The sequence below is a fragment of the Gopherus flavomarginatus genome, chromosome 3 (genome assembly GCF_025201925.1).
Source record: "Gopherus flavomarginatus isolate rGopFla2 chromosome 3, rGopFla2.mat.asm, whole genome shotgun sequence".
In the NCBI taxonomy this organism is placed as follows: domain Eukaryota; kingdom Metazoa; phylum Chordata; order Testudines; family Testudinidae; genus Gopherus; species Gopherus flavomarginatus.
Genome location: NC_066619.1, coordinates 197,342,525 through 197,360,804, shown reverse-complemented (window position 1 = coordinate 197,360,804; position 18,280 = coordinate 197,342,525). Strand labels below are relative to the sequence as shown.

The window sequence follows — 18,280 nt, the reverse complement described above, 5'->3', positions numbered from 1 at the left end:
GACCAATCAGGAAACCGGATTTTTTCAACTTTGGGTGGAGGGAATTGTCTCTCTGTGTCTTTGTTTTCCGTCTGCCTGCCTTCTCTGAGCTTTGGAGAAGTAGCTCTACTTTCTAGTCTTCTGTTTCTAAGTGTAAGGACAAAGAGATCAGATAGTAAGTTCTATGGTTTTCTTTTCTTTGGTATTTGCATGAATATAAGTGCTGGAGTGCTTTGATTTGTATTCTTTTTGAATAAGGCTGTTTATTCAATATTCTTTTAAGAAATTGCCCTGTATTGTGTCATCTTAATACAGAGAGAACATTTGTACTTATTTTTCTTTCTTTTTATATAAAGCTTTCTTTTAAGACCTGTTGGAGTTTTTCTTTACTTCAGGGAAATTGAGTCTGTACTCACCAGGGAATTGGTGGGAGGAAGAAATCAAGGGGAGATTTGTGTGTTGGATCGCTAGCCTGATTTTGCATTCCCTCTGGGGGAATAGGAAAGTACTTTTTGTTTTCAGGATTGGGAACAGAGAGGGGGAGTCTCTCTGTGTAGTTTCACAGAGCTTGTGTCTGTGTATCTCTCCAGGAGCACCTGGAGGGGGGAAGGGAAAAAGGATTATTTCCCTTTGTTGTGAGACTCAAGGGATTTGGGTCTTGGGGTCCCCAGGAAAGGTTTTTCAGGGGGACCAGAGTGCCCCAAAACACTCTAATTTTTTGGGTGGTGGCAGCAGGTACCAGGTCCAAGCTGGTAACTAAGCTTGGAGGTTTTCATGCTAACCCCCATATTTTGGACGCTAAGGTCCAAATCTGGGACTAAGGTTATTACAGCAGATACAACCGGCTACAAGATTCTTGCACTCGATTAACGTGGTTGACTTCTCCCAAGACTGAGGTCAGGACTTCTGCAATTGAGTCCTGTTCTCTGTTGATTCCCTCGCTGAACTGCTTTCCTTAGCAGGGCACCATAGTGCATGATGAAAGATATATTTGCATTGGCTTGTGTTTAATTTTTATGTTGTGTTGAGTTTTTTTTGTTTGACTTGTTGACAGTGTAGTTGCTAACCTTTCTCTAGGCATGTGTAGTTTGCTATCCATTGTAAATTGTTTTATATGTATGTATGTTATAAAAATTATATGTAAATTCCTAGCTACTACTGCACTAGGGATCCTAAAAATCAGCAGTGTCACATTTTGTATCAAGTTTTACAATATTTAAATCTCATTCTTGATAAAATCTAGAGAAATCCTTCCTTGGATAATTTTTTCTTAGGATGCTTACTTAGCCTTTGTTGCTTCTTGCTTACAGAAGAAAAACAACGGTGAAGACATTGTGTATTTATGCAGACTACAAATCTGATGAAAGCTACACCCCAAGCAAGATCTCGGTCAGAGTAGGAAATAACTTCCACAACCTTCAGGAAATTCGGGTAGGTCAATGATTCTTCATCTGATAATTATGATTCATCCTTTTTTTTAAGAAAACATTGTCACCATTACTACAGCAGTAGTAGAATTTGAGAGAAAATTAGAAACGTGAGATGTCAAATGCAAACTTGTATATAATTTTTTCATGCCCTTATTTGTTTTCAGAATTGTATGGTTCAACAATAACACAACCAGTATTACTGGCTTTGGGGAAAGGAGTTGCAGGTTTGCTCTTAAACCCAAATCTTTTGCATAGTGGGACAATGCATTACCACCGAATGTGCCATTATTATATGTTGTCAGAAACTTTGCTTTGCCTTTGCAGGGAATGTGGATTTTTTATTTTGGTAATTGCTTGTAGTCTTGGAATATGTAAATACTTCCCTAAATTAGATCCCAGCATTATCCAATGCCATTATTTACATTGTCCTCATAATAAAGCTCTGTAACTCTAAGGGCATGTCTACACTGGCAGAGTTATAGCGCCGGCAGCAACAATGCCACTCAGAACAGGCTGAAGGGAAACCGCTGTTGTGTAGTCATGCTGTCAGTTGCCTTCGCAATACTGTGTTCACAGTTGCAGTACTTGCATCGGTATTCGGACCGGTGCATTTTGGGCAGCTATCCCACAGAGCATCTCTTCCTCTTCTGCTGCTAAGAGTTGTGGGAAGGCAGACGGGGTTGTGGGGCATCCTAGGTCCTGTCCCAATAACCTGTGATGCATTGCTTTGCATCCCAGCAATCCCTGTCCTTCTGTCCGCATTTGGTACCATCTTTCAACGGTTTGTGTACTGTGCGCCCTGCCTCTTTGGTCTGCAGGAATGGATCCCACACTGTTGACCAGTATGCTTCTTGCTCTCACTAAACCTCTTGAGTGGCAGTGGAGGTACTCCTTAAACTACAAAAGCAAGAGGAGTGTGACATTGATTTCGCCATACGTAGTAGCTGTCACGCGAGATTTCTTCTGGCATTCACAGAGGTGCTGACCACAGTGGAACGCCACTTTTGGGCGTGAGAAACAAGCACTGAGGCATGGTGGGATCACATTGTGATGCACGTCTGGGGTGACGAGCAGTAGCTGCAGAACTTTGGGATGAGGAAGGCTACATTCATGAGACTGTGATGAGCTGTCACCAGCCCTTCAGTGCAAGGACACGAGAATGAGAGCTACCCTGTCATTGGGAAGTGCATGGTGATTGCACTGTGGAAACTGGCTACTCCAGACAGCTACTGATTGGTCGCTAATCAGTTTGGAATGGGAAAGTTGACTGTTGGACTTGTGTTGACAGAAGTGTGCAGGACCATTAATGGCATCCTGCTCTGAAAGACCGTGACTCTGGGCAATGTGCTTGACATTGTGGATGGCTTTGAACAAATGGGCTTCCCCAATGGGAGGTGGGGCTGCAATAGCTTGCACTTATATATTCCAGTTCTAGCACCAGATGACCAAGCCACTGAGTACGCTAATCAGAAGGAGTAGTTCCCTATGGTTCTCCAGGCTCTTGTGGGTAACCGTGGGCATTTCACGGACGTGAACGCAGGCTGGTCCAGAAAGGTGCATGCTGCACGCATCTTACGGAACACTGGCTTCTTTAGGAAGCTGCAAGCAGGAACTTTCTTCCCAGACCAAAAGATGTCCATTGTGACCCTGGGAGACCCTGTCTACCCTTTAGTGACATGTCTTATTAAGCCATACATGGGGAACCTTGACAGCAGCAAGGAGTGGTTCAACAAAAGGCTGAGCAAGTGCAGAAGGACTGTTGAGTGTACTTTTTGCCATTTAAAGGCCTGCTGGTGCTGCCTGTATGGAAGGCTGGATTTGGCCAATGACTATATATCTATGCTTATAACCACATGCTGTACACTCCATAATATTTGTGAAGGGAAAGGTGAAAGCTTCACTCAGGGCTGGACCACTGTGGCTCAGCGCCTGGAGGCTGAATTTAAACAGCCAGAGACCTGGGCTATTAGAGGGCGCAGCACAGTGCCATAAGGATCAGGGATGCCTGGAGGCAGCAATTTTAAGCTGAAAGCCACTAATATTTGTTGCTATGCTCAGGAGTGCAGTGCTTGTAATGCCAGGAGATGATTGTGATTGGCACATACGATGCACTGTGAAGGTTTAAGAAAATTGCCTGTTGCTTTGTAGGGCTCTGTTTGCTTTCAGTTAATGAAATAAAGACCGATTTCAAACCCTGGCCCTTATGCAGCTTGCCTATGTGCAGCAATGGTATGCGTCCTTCCCCATCCTCCCTGCTCCGGCGGAATGGCAGAGTGGCTTGAGAAAGTTACCGTTAATGGGGCAAAAACAAAGCAGATCTGCCAAAGAGCCTGTGGCAGCAGATTGCCCAGTATCTCTGAGAGTTTTGTGGAGATCTCTGTGGCAGATTCCCATGAAGTGAGGGAGTCAGTCAACACTCTGTTCTCCCCCTCAGACTAGGCATGTGGTGGTATGCGCATCATACAGACACAAGCCTGCTTTCTGCAACTCTCCTGCCCCCAACAACTCGCTTCAGCGATTCCCAGAATCAAAGCCACTTACCAGGAGCCTCCTCTCCTGTTTGCGGTTCGCCAAGCTCTGACAGCTGTGACTGTCTAGCCTCCTACAGGGTAGAGAAGAGCTCCTGGCTGCATGCATCTCTCACCTCCAACTCATCCTCTGCCTCATCCACATCCTGGTCCAAGGTTTCCTCCTCTGGGCTTGGTCAACTTTTGACTGGCACGTGAGCCACTGAAGTATCTACAGTGGCCTTTGCAGTGGAGGTGGGGTCACCATCGAGTAATGTGTCCAGCTCTTTGTAGAACCAGCAGCTCATGGGCTCAGCAGCGGAATAGCCGTTTGCCTCCCATGCCTTGTGGTAGGCGTTTCGCAGCTCCTTCACTTTGACCCTGCACTGCAGTGTGTCCTGGTCATGGCCCCTTTTTGTCATGCATCGTGAAATCTGTCTGTAGGAATCATAATTCCTATGTCTGGAGCACAGCTGGGACTGGACAGCCTCCTCTACCCAAATGCTGATGAGGTCCAGCAGCTCGGTATTGCTTCAAGCAAGGGATCACCTGGTGCATGGAACAGGCATGGCCATCTGGAAAGATGTGCTGAGACCACTGCATGCTTCACCGAGCAAACAGGAAGGGGACTTTCAAAATTACCAAGGAATTTACAGGGTGGAGCTCACAGTTGGTCACCTGAGGACAGGGCAGTAGAGTTCAAACCAATGACCAGAGAGGTGAGAACAGGCATTGTGGGACACTTCCCAGAGGCCAGTTGCAGCGCGGTATTAGATCAGGATATCCAGGGTAGGCTTTAGTAAGTGCGGGGCCTGATTTGTGGGGCTCGTACTCTCTCTAAGCAGCACTCTGAATCTTTGGTGGTGGATCCTTCACTCGCTCCGGGTTTTGAAGGATTCACTGGTGAAGACCCGGAGCGAGTGAAGGACCCACCGCCCAAGTGGCGCCAAAGATCTGGTGCGCCGCCAGGTGAGTAAAAATTAAAAAGGCCACTGGGTGCGGGGCTCGATTTGGGAGAATCAGGGGAATTGGCCTGAAGCCAGCCCTGAGGGTGTCTGCACTGGCACCGTTGCGCTATAGCCCCAGCACAGAAAGCTGTACGCTTCTCAACGGGGTGGTTTTTTTACAGCACTGCAACTGCGTAGTTTCTGCCACTAAGTGGCTTGGTAGTGTGTAGTCTTCGGGAGTTACACTGCAGAAAGCTGCTTTACTGTGCAGAAACTTGCCAGTGTAGACAAGGCCTAAATACGTAGATCTTACGAGGGATGGGATTTTCGAAAGTGTTCAGTATTGGTTTAGCTGTTCCCATTGAAGTCTATGGTAGTTTTACCACCAGAAGTGTACTTGTTTTGTGATGTGGAGGCTCTGGTTTTAGATGCTTTTGTAGCGTTAGACTGAAAACTAGCAGAGGTAATAATGTCAACCATGAATCACTTTTCTTAATTTCTTTATGAAACAAATGGACAATTAAGACATTCAGGTGCCTAACTAGAGATAAATGTTTAAGAATTTAGGAAGAGGAATTTTGATGGGTGGTACAGGTGTATAGTGCTACGTAAATATTCTTTGCAATCATATGTTTCTTACTTCTAGGAAGCTAGAATTGGGATCTAATCAAAATCCCATTGAAGCCAATGGCAAGACTCACTGCCTCCAATGAGCTTTGGATCAGGCAAAAGAGCTAAGGTCAAATTCCAAAAATAAGGCCTAAATCTCATTTACTTTAAGGCCCCTTTTTTTGCACTGTTCTGGCAGTGTAAAGGGGCATTTCATAGTTACCAACTGCTGACTACACTGTAATCAATAGTCATTGTAGAGGGGGAAAATCACAGTACTAACTCTTCCAAAAATTGAAGTATTTCAAAACTACGTGAGATCAAAAATGCTTAGATTAGGTTACGATTGAAGACTATCAGTAAAAGTATGTTGAAAAACAGACAGGTATGCTGGTAAATACTACTCTGCCTTTGGGTATTCATACTTTTTTAAAATTATTATTATTAATGGAACTCCAGACCTCTTCCTTTATACTTCTGTTGCACTGACCAGCAACTGTTGGGCATACACGTGGATGTAATGCAAATATATGTTGGAAAATCTTATATTTATTTGTCAGAAATACTTCTCAAAATTCTCAAAACTAGAAACTCATTTTCCGTTTAATTCCATGAAAATAAAGGCTTATGCCTAAGGCCTTGAGGAAGTCATAGTCAAAATTGAGTATGGAATGGTTTGTAAAGTTGCTGGCTTTGTTAAATCATTACATCAACTCTCCAAATCCTTGCTTTTTTAACTCCATATTGGCATTTAGTGATAAATTTTTTTGTCATGAAGCCTGTAACAATTCTGAATGGTTTCCAAGTGATAGTTTGTGTTTTGAATATGAAGTAGTATTTTTGGCAAATAGTAAAAGCAAATTTGGTCTCAGATAAGCTACCCAAAAAGAAAATAAAGCAGTTGGACTACTCAGGAGTAGATGTCATAAATTGTTCAATTCACTTTAACCTGCTAATTAAAATGCCTCATCAACAGCTGCTGGTTGATACAGTGGGAGACCTCAGCTGTCCTGCATTGTGGTAGTTGCTCTAGCAGGCTGGGAAATCCTAAATGGATTTAAAAAAAAACCCAAAACACATAAATATTAGTGTGCAGAAACAGAGAGGGGAGATAAGTGATAAACTTGTTGCCCCAGAATAGCTTTCAAATGTAGTGCATCTCATCCTGGCACCACATTTATATCCATCCCCTGTAAACCACGTGGTTATCTTTCAGTTTATTAACGTGTTTCCATCCTGAATGTTGAACCCTGAAGTGAGGTTACAAAAACTTTATTCCTGTTTTTTAAAGAAATGAATCCCTCATCATTTTAAAGTTCACTTCCTCAGCCACTCTTGTTGGTCTTTTTTTGGATCTTTTTCATGCATTTGTGTCACAACAGCTTGAGAGTGCTATATACTATAACAGGGGTCAGCAACCTGCGGCATGTGTGCCAAAGATGGCATGCGGGTTGATTTTTAGTGGCACGCTACTGCCAGCCGGGCTCCTGGCCGCCAGCCCCTCTCAGCCCGCTGCCGGCCTGGATGGATGGAACGTAGGCTGGCAGCGGGCTGAGCGGGGCCAATGGCTGGGACCTGGCTGGCAGGGGCTGGCGGATGGAACCCCAGACAGCAGTGGGATATGCCGCTGAGCCCGCTGCTGGTCTGGGGTCCCGGCCGCCAGCCCTGCTCAGCCTGCTGCCAGCCTGGATGGATGGAACCTGGGCTGGCAGAGGCTGGTGGCCGGGACCCCAGACCGGCAGCGGGCTGAGCAGCTCAGCCCGTTGCTGGTCTGGAGTTCCACCTGCCGCCCATCCTCCTGGTCTGGCATGCATAACCTTTTACTGGCATGCGAAACCTTAAATTTATAAAGACTTGGCACACCACTTCCCAAAGGTTGCCGACCCCTTTACTACATCAAAATGGGAGCTGAATTTTTACCTTGTTTGTAATTTTAGTTTGTTTCATTTCCAAAGCATCCACTAGATGTCACTGTTGTCCGTAATTACGATCCTGGATTCATATCCCCAAATCCATTCTTCCAGTAATTATCTTTCTATAATGCTGTGTTTTAATATAATATTCTACATTCAACCTAAGTAAAGCAGTAAACTCCACTTTTGACGTTATTGTGTTTGTATATTAGTACTTCATAGACGATTTGAGACATATCTTTTTACTGTCTTAGACACAAATGCTGTTAATTATATACTGCATTGTTGTCATCTGCTGTTTCTCAGGCTAATCTGGAGAATTTTTCCACCTTTCCCTTTGTATATTTTTCATATAAAATCTTTCCTTTTTTTAATTTTGTAGAGAAAAAAGTAATTACACACACAACAGCTTTTGTCTTCCCTTTTTATATTAAGGGGTGTTTTAGGACCTACTCACTAATGGTAAAGATATTATTTCACACACGACCAATAATTCTTATACATGCCAGGTGTACATACATTTCCTTATTGCAAATCTGGGAAGAACATGTAGCCTTCAGATTGCTAATTAATGAAATGCAACACTTTTATGCTGTAAAAGATTAATAGCTAATTCCTTGGGTTGTCCATGTGAAATATTGGCATCAAGTGCTACAGTTTATAATTTTCTTTTTGATATTTAAAGTTTTTAGGAATTGTAAGGGAACTGTCATACATTTTTCTCAAAAGGTGGTTTTACTTTTTTTTAAACTCTCCATCAGCAACCTAACTTAGTTTTGTTTTTTGTTATCGTCAGCTTCTCTGACTCAGTTCACACTGCTTTAACCACTTACTTCTATTACAAGCTCTTTAAAGCAAAAGCCACTTCATTATACAATGATTCCGTTGGTTTCAGGACTGATTAACTCTATGGAAAATTCAGCTAAATCTTTTTATATTTTTCCATGGATACTTGCCCAGTTTGTGGAGTTTAATGAAAATCCTATGATGCCTTCATGTGTTTTCTTTCTACTGACAACAATCAGAGTTTTCAAAAGAATAAAACATCGTTAGCCTAAGTGTTTTAAATAATTAACTAACGAGGGTGGATATTTTGAGACCCAGGTGCACCTTTTTAGAGTCGTAAAGATTAAATGCTTTTTGCCCCCCTCAATACCTTCCCGTCTTCTGAGGAATGCATCACCACTGCTGTCCTTCAAGCTGAGGAGGACCGGACTCCCTTTGGAGTCTGGCAGCATTACTCCCTTACTCAGCTGCAGGAACCAGTGTTGGGAGATGTGAGGTAATCCCTCCTCTCCAGGGGTTCAGTGCACTGATTTCTTTGCCTCATTCCATTCCAGCCTAGGGAGCAAGAAATTGAGACTGGAAGTGAAGCAGAGTTCTCTCATGCAGCAGTGCAGACAATACTACTGAGCCAGCCCACAGAGGCACTTTTGGGATAGGAGCCAGACTTCAGTGCATAGTTCAAGATGTTACACTTCCATGTGATGTGAAAATAGTCAAAATGTGAATGATATGAGTAAAATTTTATGCTGAGTTTCTGGTCTCTCCTGAATTCATCATATCACCCTCTCCCTCCACCAAGATATTTAAACTATGAGAAGTTTATCTATTAAGAAGTGTTACAATGCTAAGTGCAAGCTGAATATCAGGTTATATTCAGTCTCTTGCTTTTATTTCATCTGTATATCTGGTGATGGAAAACCCAGCCAGAGGGGGGAGCAACATGTCTCCAAGGCCTGTTGTATCAGGCAGCTTTAGGCTTTGAGTAAAAGGCCAGAGGGAAAAGTGGTGGGCCAGATTGCCTGGAAAATGTCATTGATTCATTGCATCAGCTAGGAAGCCTCCAGTGGAGTTCAGTCAGAAAACTAAAGCTGTTCTTGCATAATAGAGCCACTCAAGAAAAGAAGGTAGTGATACACTGCCTGATGTCCCATATGGGTGAATCGCTTCTTCATGTGCACCAGCCCCACCTGCAGCAAAGAGATGCGACTTACACCCATTTGCTCTAACAGGAGTGCATCTAACCCCTTTTCTGTATTTAACATTTGAAACTATGCACATAAAGGAAACTATATTCCGGTATTAGGATTGAGTGAGAAGAAATAACCATCACTAGTAGGGAATGTGATCCATATATTTAGGGATGCAAGAAATTTTTCTTCATAAATAAAGTTCATAAAAACATCTTTCATTAAAACTGGAAATTCATTCAAGTAGTGTAAATTTCATTTATTTTTCTGGTTTGTTCTAGTAAGGAATCCAGATTTCACCAGGCTTGCAACTGTAGAATGTTCCCCATTTCTATTTACAGGGCTGGCTCTCCCAGTGACCTACGAAAAATCATCACTCACCCAGTGGCATAGCCAGATGGAGCAAACGGGGCGGGCGGACATAAAAAAGGCGCCAACCCCTGCAGCGCTTTTACTCACTGGGCAGCACTCCGGGTTTTCGGTGGGCACTTCGGCGGTGGGTCCTTCACTCGCTCCGGGGAGGTCTTTGGTGGCACTGAAGGACCTGCTGCTGAAGACCCAGAGTGAGTGAAGGACCTGCCGCCGAAGACCCGGAGCGTCGCTGGGTGAGTACAAGTGGGTGCAGCGGGTGGCACATTTTGTTATGTTGCCCCCACCACGTTCAGAGTAAAAATTAAAGAGGCACCACTTGTGCTCAGTGGGAGAGTGGCCGCCCCCCCTGCTTCTCCCCTAGCTACACTACTGCACTCGCCCCATCACAGAGAATAGAGTTCATAATTGCTGTGTTCCACTCCAGATCAGAAAAAGCATGTCTGCCCCAGGACAGGTTCCAGTTGTTACAAGAACTCGTACTCCATTTAGTATCAAAATGGGCTACAAAGATATCGACATGCTTTGCAATGTTAGGCCACTTGTCAGCAAGTTGGTATTTGACCTTGCTTGCTAGAGTTCACCTGTGGTCCTTTCAACTCTGGATCAGATCAGTCTAGTCTTCCCTGCCACAGAGCCTTTCTCCACCCCAGGGAAAGGCTCTAGCATGGGAGAAAGGATCTGTCAGCTTCCTGCTGCTGGAGCTTTTCCCCTCCATAAGAAAAAGACTGGCAGGGGGGAAGCAGCAGTTAAAGGCTCCAGTTGGGGGGAGGCATTGGGGAAAGTCAGACTTTCCCCATTGCCTCCCCTGTGCCACAGCCTTTCGCTATTATGTATAGCTATGCACCACACTATAGATGCAGCCTGATTTTCGCTGTGGTGTGCAGCTACACCTACATTACATGCCGCTGCCAGTGAAGTGTAGTATAGACGTAGCCAAGTGTCAGAATTATTGTTTCAGAGGAAGCCTGACTTCAAGATTCTTGTCAGACTCCTTCCTCTTGCAATGGAACAGAGGCTTGCTTTATGCCTTTCTACTGATTCCCAGGGTAATTTCCAAGATCGAGGGACAAAGCCACGATAGTTTTTGTAGCTCTGTACTGGCCAAGGCAGTTTGGCTGGCAGATCTCCATATGTCCAGTCAGCCTCTGATCTAGCTTCCAGACCACCCGGTTCTGATCTGACACCATCATGGACAGATATTTCATCCAGACCAAAGTTGCTAATGGTATGGCTGTTGGTTAGCTGAGTACCACGGACAGAGACTGCTCCCTGTGGGTCCAGGAAATTCTGATACAGAACAAGAAAACATCTACCAGAAGGAGTTAGTCTTTTAAATGGAAGAGGTTCTTGATACGGGCAGCCCAGAATGCTCTGGACCCAGTCCAGACCTTGATACCGAAGATCCTTGACAACTTATTGCACTTTAAAAAGGGCAGTCTTTGTTCAGCCCTATTAATCTTGTGATAAATTCAGCCTGCTGACTGCCTGCACAGTCATACTTTGTCTTTTCTCATCCCATGTTTGTTGTTGATTCTCAAAGGGCTATCACACACTTCCCACAGGTCAGAGAACCTACTCCTGCCTGAGATTTCTGTATAGTCACAAAACTCATGGAGATTCCATTTGCACCTCTCTCAGAATGCTCTTTACATCACTTCACTCTGAATATGGTCTGCCTAGTTGTTATTGCATTGCCCGGAAATGTGAGTGAACTTCAGGCATTTATGGCTGAGCCCCCATAAACAACATTCCATAGAGACAGTGATGCTATGGCATCACCCAAAACTAATTTCCAGGGTGGCTTCAGAACTTCATCAGTCATTCTGCTTATCTTCCTGAAACCAAACAGAAGACTTAAATAAGATCCAGACATTTTATTTTTCATGTTGTGAACAAATCAACGTATGTGACTTGCTATATGGTTATTTACTTTTTGGATGAGACAAATGCACTCTAGTTCACTTACTGAATACTATAGACTGAGCTAAACATCTTGTCATCTGCTAAATACGAATGGAGTTAATAAGCCATTACACAACTTGTATAAAAGTTTTATGTTTTAATTTTAATTTCTCATATCCTGTATTAATTTACTATATGACTATGAAGCACAGCCTTCCTACTTTAAAAAAAATTAAAAGAATTAGTATAAATGTTGCATACTTTTAAAAGTGCTAGCAGGTAGATTAAAGCTGTTCATACTTGAATTGTAAGGCTGCAGGAGTAGTCAGTGGAAGTCTCTGTATTGGTTCCGTGGAGATGGGAAGGATCCCAAGTAATAGGGATACATTTTTAAGGTGCACTTGTGCAAGTGACTTTGGACATGACTTATTTTTGCATATAATTGATGGTGGGTCTGCTTTTATAGCTTTAATATGTTAGAAATAAGAAGCCTTCTGGAAAGCTGGTGGACAATTTCAGGTAATGGTCAGTATGGTCCACATTTTGAATTGTGCCCCTTGTTTGCATGGGTGCGACTTTTGAGCGCTTGAGTATACAAGTATAGGATTTGCGTATGTAAACTCCACCACTTTGTACACCAGAAATAATGCTCAAAAATTGCATCTACTGGTGACTCAAGCACGTGCATGTACAGAGGCCACGTTGAAACATCTTTCAAAATTTGTCCTTACTACTTGGGGTCAAATTCCACAGATTTATTAAAATTTTTGTGTAATGGGGAACTCCAAATTTGCCTTGGGAACAGTTAGCAAAGATATACAAATGTGAACATCAGTAGAGCATTTAAAAACTAATATATCAATATTGACTTAGTGATATGCTGCCAATGTTTAACAAGCAGCTCACATGAAAATGTTTCCTTTTAATCTGCAATAAAATCCTTGTTACCAGGGCTCTGTGTACGTGCCAGAAGGGGTGAGGAACTGAGGAATGAATGTGTGTTCCCATTTTCAACAAAAATGCTTTCTCCTAACCAAGAATGAAGGCAATACCATTTGGCAACCAGATTCTACATATTCAAGCATGCATGCTGTAAATGTTGGCACTCTATTTCACTAAAATAGATCAGATATACTGATAGAGTAGCTGTGCTTAAGTTCTATGGAGTATGTGCATTAAGATTTTGTATGAGAGCCTGAGGGGATCCCCCCCACCCCCCGAAACTGAATCAAGATACCTCATACTTAGTTCGGTTTTGTGGATTCCTAAATAGAGGAAAGGCTTTCTTTTTAGAAAATCTTTTTTTCCCCCTTCCTCTGGCTTTCATGAAGATATCTCTGGCGTGGATGATTAGCAGTATCTAGATGAAGAACATGCTCCATCAGAACCAGGGAAACCCCCAACCTTTCAATTTGATGGAGGAATTTTAACAAAGGTTGCTGTGAGCCTGCTCCAGCACATCATGGCCATAATTCCAATCCCTGCTATGTTAGTCTTCTAGGAAAAAAGGCTGGATGCATCCAGCTAGGAGTGGAATCTCAAATACTTACTAGTTTTTCATCCATGTATCTCAAAGCATTTTGTGGACACATTCTCACTTTTTACTAATGAAGAAATTGAGGCATGGGAGGTGGGGTAGTGAATGGGCGAAGGTTTCACAGTGAGCTAGTGGAAGTCAGAATTAGAATCTAGATCTCATGACTCTGTCCTGAGCTCTGACCAGCTGTCCGTAATAGTTACCGAAGTACTTGAATACGCCAATACCTGTCTGTATCTGCACTATGAACAAATTTCTTTGTTCCTCTGAAGCTTCTGCTACTGGCCACTGTTGGAGCCAGGATACTGGACTAGAGGGACTTCAGGAGTTGCCATACTGGATGAGACCCCCTGTTCCTAAATTTAAAGTTAGGTTTGTTTTCTCAAAGTTTCTTAAATCGATATGGAAACATGATAATATATTGGGTATTTTAGGCTGAGTAGCAGAATCCAGAGGATCAAATCCTGCAGCCCTTGTGTAGCTATAATCTACTGACTTTAATGATAATTTTATCTGTATAAGTACTACAGGATTGGACCTGTAAAGAGCAAGTACATTTTTTCCCTAACTTTTTCATAATGGTAATGTAGAGCTGTCCTCATTGATCCATAGAGTATTATAAGTAAGCCCCTTTGTTTTCAGTTTAAACCAGTTTTTACCAAAAATTTCCCAGGTTTTACAAAAAGTAGTAGTCATTTTTTTCTGATTTTTTTCACCCTACTTTTGTATCATTCAAATATATATGAAAAAACTTGTTTTATTAGGAAAGTACAGAACATTGGATGAGGTCCATTTATTACGATAATACATTAGTCTGTGTGTGTGTGTGCAAAGCTGCCTGTTGAAGTAAGGCTATATATTAGTCTAGAAGCTGCACAAACTGAACAAACAGGCACGCTCGCAAGCTTTGAAGTGCATGCACGTCTCAACCTACTGATGAATCTCACTCCCACCACATACACATTTCAGACTGCTAGCAGATAACTTTAAAGATTTGACATACTCAAATGAGAAGAAAATGAAAATCTGTATCAGAATACATTTCAGAACACAAGGAAGTATCCAAAAGTTTGAAAAAAAACAAAAACGAGATGTAGTTGAGTGTATGCACTGCAAATGGTGTGGCCTAATTATTAAATGTAAATATTTATAGGCTAATAGTTCTAAGTCTACAACAGTAAACTGTTTATTCAAATGAAAAGTTTTGTTTGGGGTTTAAAGATGTATTGTTTTCTTTTAGAGGAGTGGCATTGTATTTTCAGTTCTCTTTTCGTTCTGGAGCAAACCACCTGGATGAATGGTAATTCAAAGCACTAATCTACTCAATACTTCCCCCCAGAGTTTCCGTCTGCCAAAATAAATATTTAGTTTTTGCACCAATTTTCACCTGTTTTTGTTGTTGTGTTAATAAACACTAATACACTCCTGGGAAAAATTAAATAAAATAAAAACTGAAAACAAAGAGCCCTAAGTACAAGGCCAGAAGGGAGCATTGTGATAACCTAGTCTGACCTCCTGTATAAGAGGCCATAGAACTTTCCTGAGTTAATTTGTGGTTTGAACTAGACCATATTTTTAAGAAAAATATCTGATTTTGATTTAAAAATTGTCAGTAATGGAGAATCCACCACAGACTTTGGTAAGTTTGATCCAATGATTAATTATCCTCAAAGTTAGAAAGTTGCATCTTATTTCTAGTCTAAGCTTGTCTAGCTTCACCTTCCATCCTTGGATCTTGTTAAATCTTTGTCTACTAGATTCAATAGCCCACAGTCAAATTTTTGTTCCCATGCAGGTAGTTATAAACTGTGATCAAGTCACCACTTAACCTTCTTTTTGATAAAATAAATAGTGTGAGCTCTTTGGATCTGTCATTATAAGGCATATTTTCCAACAGTTATTCTCATGGCTCTCATCAGAACCCTCTCCAGTTTATCAATATCCTTCTTGAAATGTGGATGCCAGAACTGGCATGACCACTGCTTACTACTGTGTCCAACATCAAACACAGAGGTAAAATAACCTCCTTGCTTCCACTTGATATTCTCCTGTTTACATATCTAAGATGACATTAGCCCTTTTGGCCACAGTACCGGGAGCTCATGGTTAGCTGATTATCCACCATAACTCATAAGACTCTTTTGAAATCACTGCTTTGCAGGATAGAGCCCCCGGGTCTATTAATGTGACCTATGTTTTTTATTCATAGATGTGACTTTACATTTGGCTGCATTTAAATGAATATTTTATTTGTGATAGTGTGCCTAGGAGCCCCAGGCATATACCAGGACCCCACTATGCTAGGCGCTGTACAAACAGAGAACAAAAAGTTTCATCCACCTTATCAATCAATCTAGATTGCTCTGTATTACTGACCTGTTCTCTTCATTATTTACTATTTCCCCAATCTTTGGGTCATTTGCAAACTTTATCAGTAATGATTTTTTCTTCCAGGTCATTGATAAAAACGTTAAATAGTTAAGGGCCAAGAGCTGATCCTATAGGACCACACTAAAATACAGTAACTCCTCACTTAACATTGTAGTTATGTTTCTGAAAAATGCGACTTTAAGTGAAACGATGTTAAGCGAATCCAATTTCCCCATAAGAATTAATGTAAATGAGGAGGTTGGTTCCAGGGAATTTTTTTTCATCAGACAAAAGACTGTTTTATTTTCTATACACACAGAGTATAAGTTTTAAATAAACAATTTAATACTGGTATACAGTGATGATGATTGTGAAGCATGGTTGAGGTGGACGAGTCAGAGGGTAGAATATTTCCCTTACTGCTAAATGATGAACTAGCACTTGGCTGAGCCCTGAAGGGTTAACTCTCTCACTTACAAGGCAACAGGAATGGAGGGAGATATGTGCATTTCCCATTTAAGTACACTGCTTTGTTAATTAGATCAGCTTGCTGAGACTACAGCTGTTACAAGCTCCCTCCCTCCTGAGCCTTGGTGTGTCCCCCCTGCTCTATGAAACGCAGGGTGCAGGAGCAGAGGGGAGGGGAACACCCTGACATTAGCCCCCCTCTTCCTTCCCTCCACTCACACAGCAAGCAAGAGTCTCAGGAAGCAGCTCTAAGGCAGAGGGCAGGAGCAGCACATGGCAGTGGGGGTGGGAAGGGACAGCTGGAACTGCTAGCCTGCTGGGCAGCTGCTGCACAGGGAACTTAGGGGAGCAGGGAGCTCATTGATAGGGGGACTGCCGGTCCACCCTGGTTCCAGGCCCCCACCAACTAGCTGCAAGGGGCTGCTCTTCCTGCAAGCAGTAGACAAAGCAGGCGGCTGCCAAACAATGTTAGAAGGGAGCATTACACAACTTTAAATGAGCTTGTTCCCTAACTGATCAGCAATGTAACAATGTTAACTGGGACTACTTTAAGTGAGGAGTCACTGTACCACCTCTTGATGATTCCATAAGAACGGTCATAATGGGTCAGACCAATGGTCCATCTAGCCAAGTATTCTGTCTTCCCACAATTGGTGGTGCCAGATTCTTCAGAAGGATTGAACAGAACAGAGCAATTTATCAAATGATCCATCTCCTGTTGGCTGTCCAAGCTTCTAGCAGTTGTAGATGTAGATTTAGATTTAGAGTGAGCAGTTGTGTCCCTGACTATCTTTGCTAATTGCTATTGATGGCTCTATCCTCCATGAACTTATCTAACTATTTTTGAACCTAGTTATAGTTTTGGCTTCACAACATCCCCTGACAGTGAATTCCACAGATTGATTGTGCCTTATGTGAAGAACTACTTCCTTGTGTTTGTTTTAAACCTGTTGCCTATTAATTTCATTGGGTGATGCCTGGTTCATGTGTTATGTGAAGGGGTAAATAACACTTCTTTATTCACTTTCTCCACACTGTTCATGATTTTATAGACCTCTGTCTTATCTCCCCTCAGTCGTTTATTCTCTGAACTGAACAGTCACAGTCTTTTTAATCTCTCATATAGAAGCTGTTCCGTATACCTAAACATTTTTGTTGCCCTTCTCTCTACTTTTTCCAATTATAATATATCTTTTTGAGATGAGATGACTGGAATGGTGCACAATATTCAGAGTGTGAGTGTACCAGGGATTTATATAATGAAATTATATTATCTGTTTTATTATCTATCCCTTTCCTACTGGTTCCTAACATTATTAGTAGGGCTATCAAGCAATTAAAAAAATTAAGCACAATTAAACGTGTGATTAAACAATAATAAATACCATTTATTTAAATATTTTGGGATATTTTCTACATTTTCAAATATATTGGTTTCAATTACAACAATACAAATTGTACAGTGCTCACTTAATTTTTATTCCAAATATTTGCATTGTAAAAAACAAAGGAAACAGAATTTTTTAATTCACCTCATAGAAGTACTGTAGTGCACTCTCTTTATGATGAAAGTTGAACTTACAAATGTAGAATTATGTTAAAAAAACCAAACAAACCTGCATTCAAAAATAAAACAAAGTAAAATGTTAGAGCCTGTAAGTCTACTCAGTTCTACTTCAGCCAATCACTCAGACAAACAATTTTCAGGAGATGATGCTGTCCACTTCTTATTTACAATGTTATCTGAAAGTGAGAACAGGCATTCGCATGGCACTGTTGTTGCAAGATATTTACGTGCCAGATGGGCTAAAGATTCATATGTCCCCTCATGCTTCAACTACCATTCCAGAGGATATGTGTCCATGCTGATGATGGGTTCTGCTCAATAACAGTCCAAAGCAGTGCAGACTGATGCATGTTCATTTCATCATCTGAATCAGATGCCGCCAGCAGAAGTTTGATTTTCTTATTTGTGGTTTGCGTTCTGTAGCTTCTGCATCTGAGTGCTGCTCTTTTAAGACATCTGAAAGCGTGCTTCACGCGTCATTCTTCTCAGATTTTGGACTTCAGGTTCTTACACCTTGGGTTGAGTGCTGTAGCTATTTTTTGAAATCTCACATTGGTACCTTGTTTGTGTTTTGTGAAATCTGCTGTTAACCCAGCTCATGTTGTTTTAAGAACATTTTATCATGTGAGACAGCTATAACATGAAATAAATGGCAGAATGCAGGTAAAACAGAACAGGAGACATGCAGTTCTCTCCCAAGGAGTTC

The 18,280-nt window shown here is 41.9% G+C and overlaps 1 protein-coding gene across 15 annotated transcripts in view; it reads left to right on the top strand.

Moving 5' to 3' along the window:
- The window catches only part of ANAPC10 (anaphase promoting complex subunit 10), a 205,213-nt gene that overhangs the window by 18,191 nt on the left and 168,742 nt on the right, over nt 1-18,280 (top strand). For 13 of the 15 annotated variants that reach the window (XR_007773465.1, XM_050946713.1, XM_050946709.1 and 10 more), the window contains one exon: nt 1,290-1,410. Coding sequence is in view for 13 of the 15 variants with exons in the window: in XM_050946713.1 (XP_050802670.1) it covers nt 1,290-1,410 (121 nt within the window). In the remaining 2 variants the exon portion in view is untranslated. Of the gene's footprint in view, nt 1-1,289; nt 1,411-8,725; nt 8,906-13,441; nt 13,537-18,280 lie in introns of those variants that run through there. The other 2 variants (XR_007773466.1, XM_050946708.1) reach the window with 2 other exon arrangements.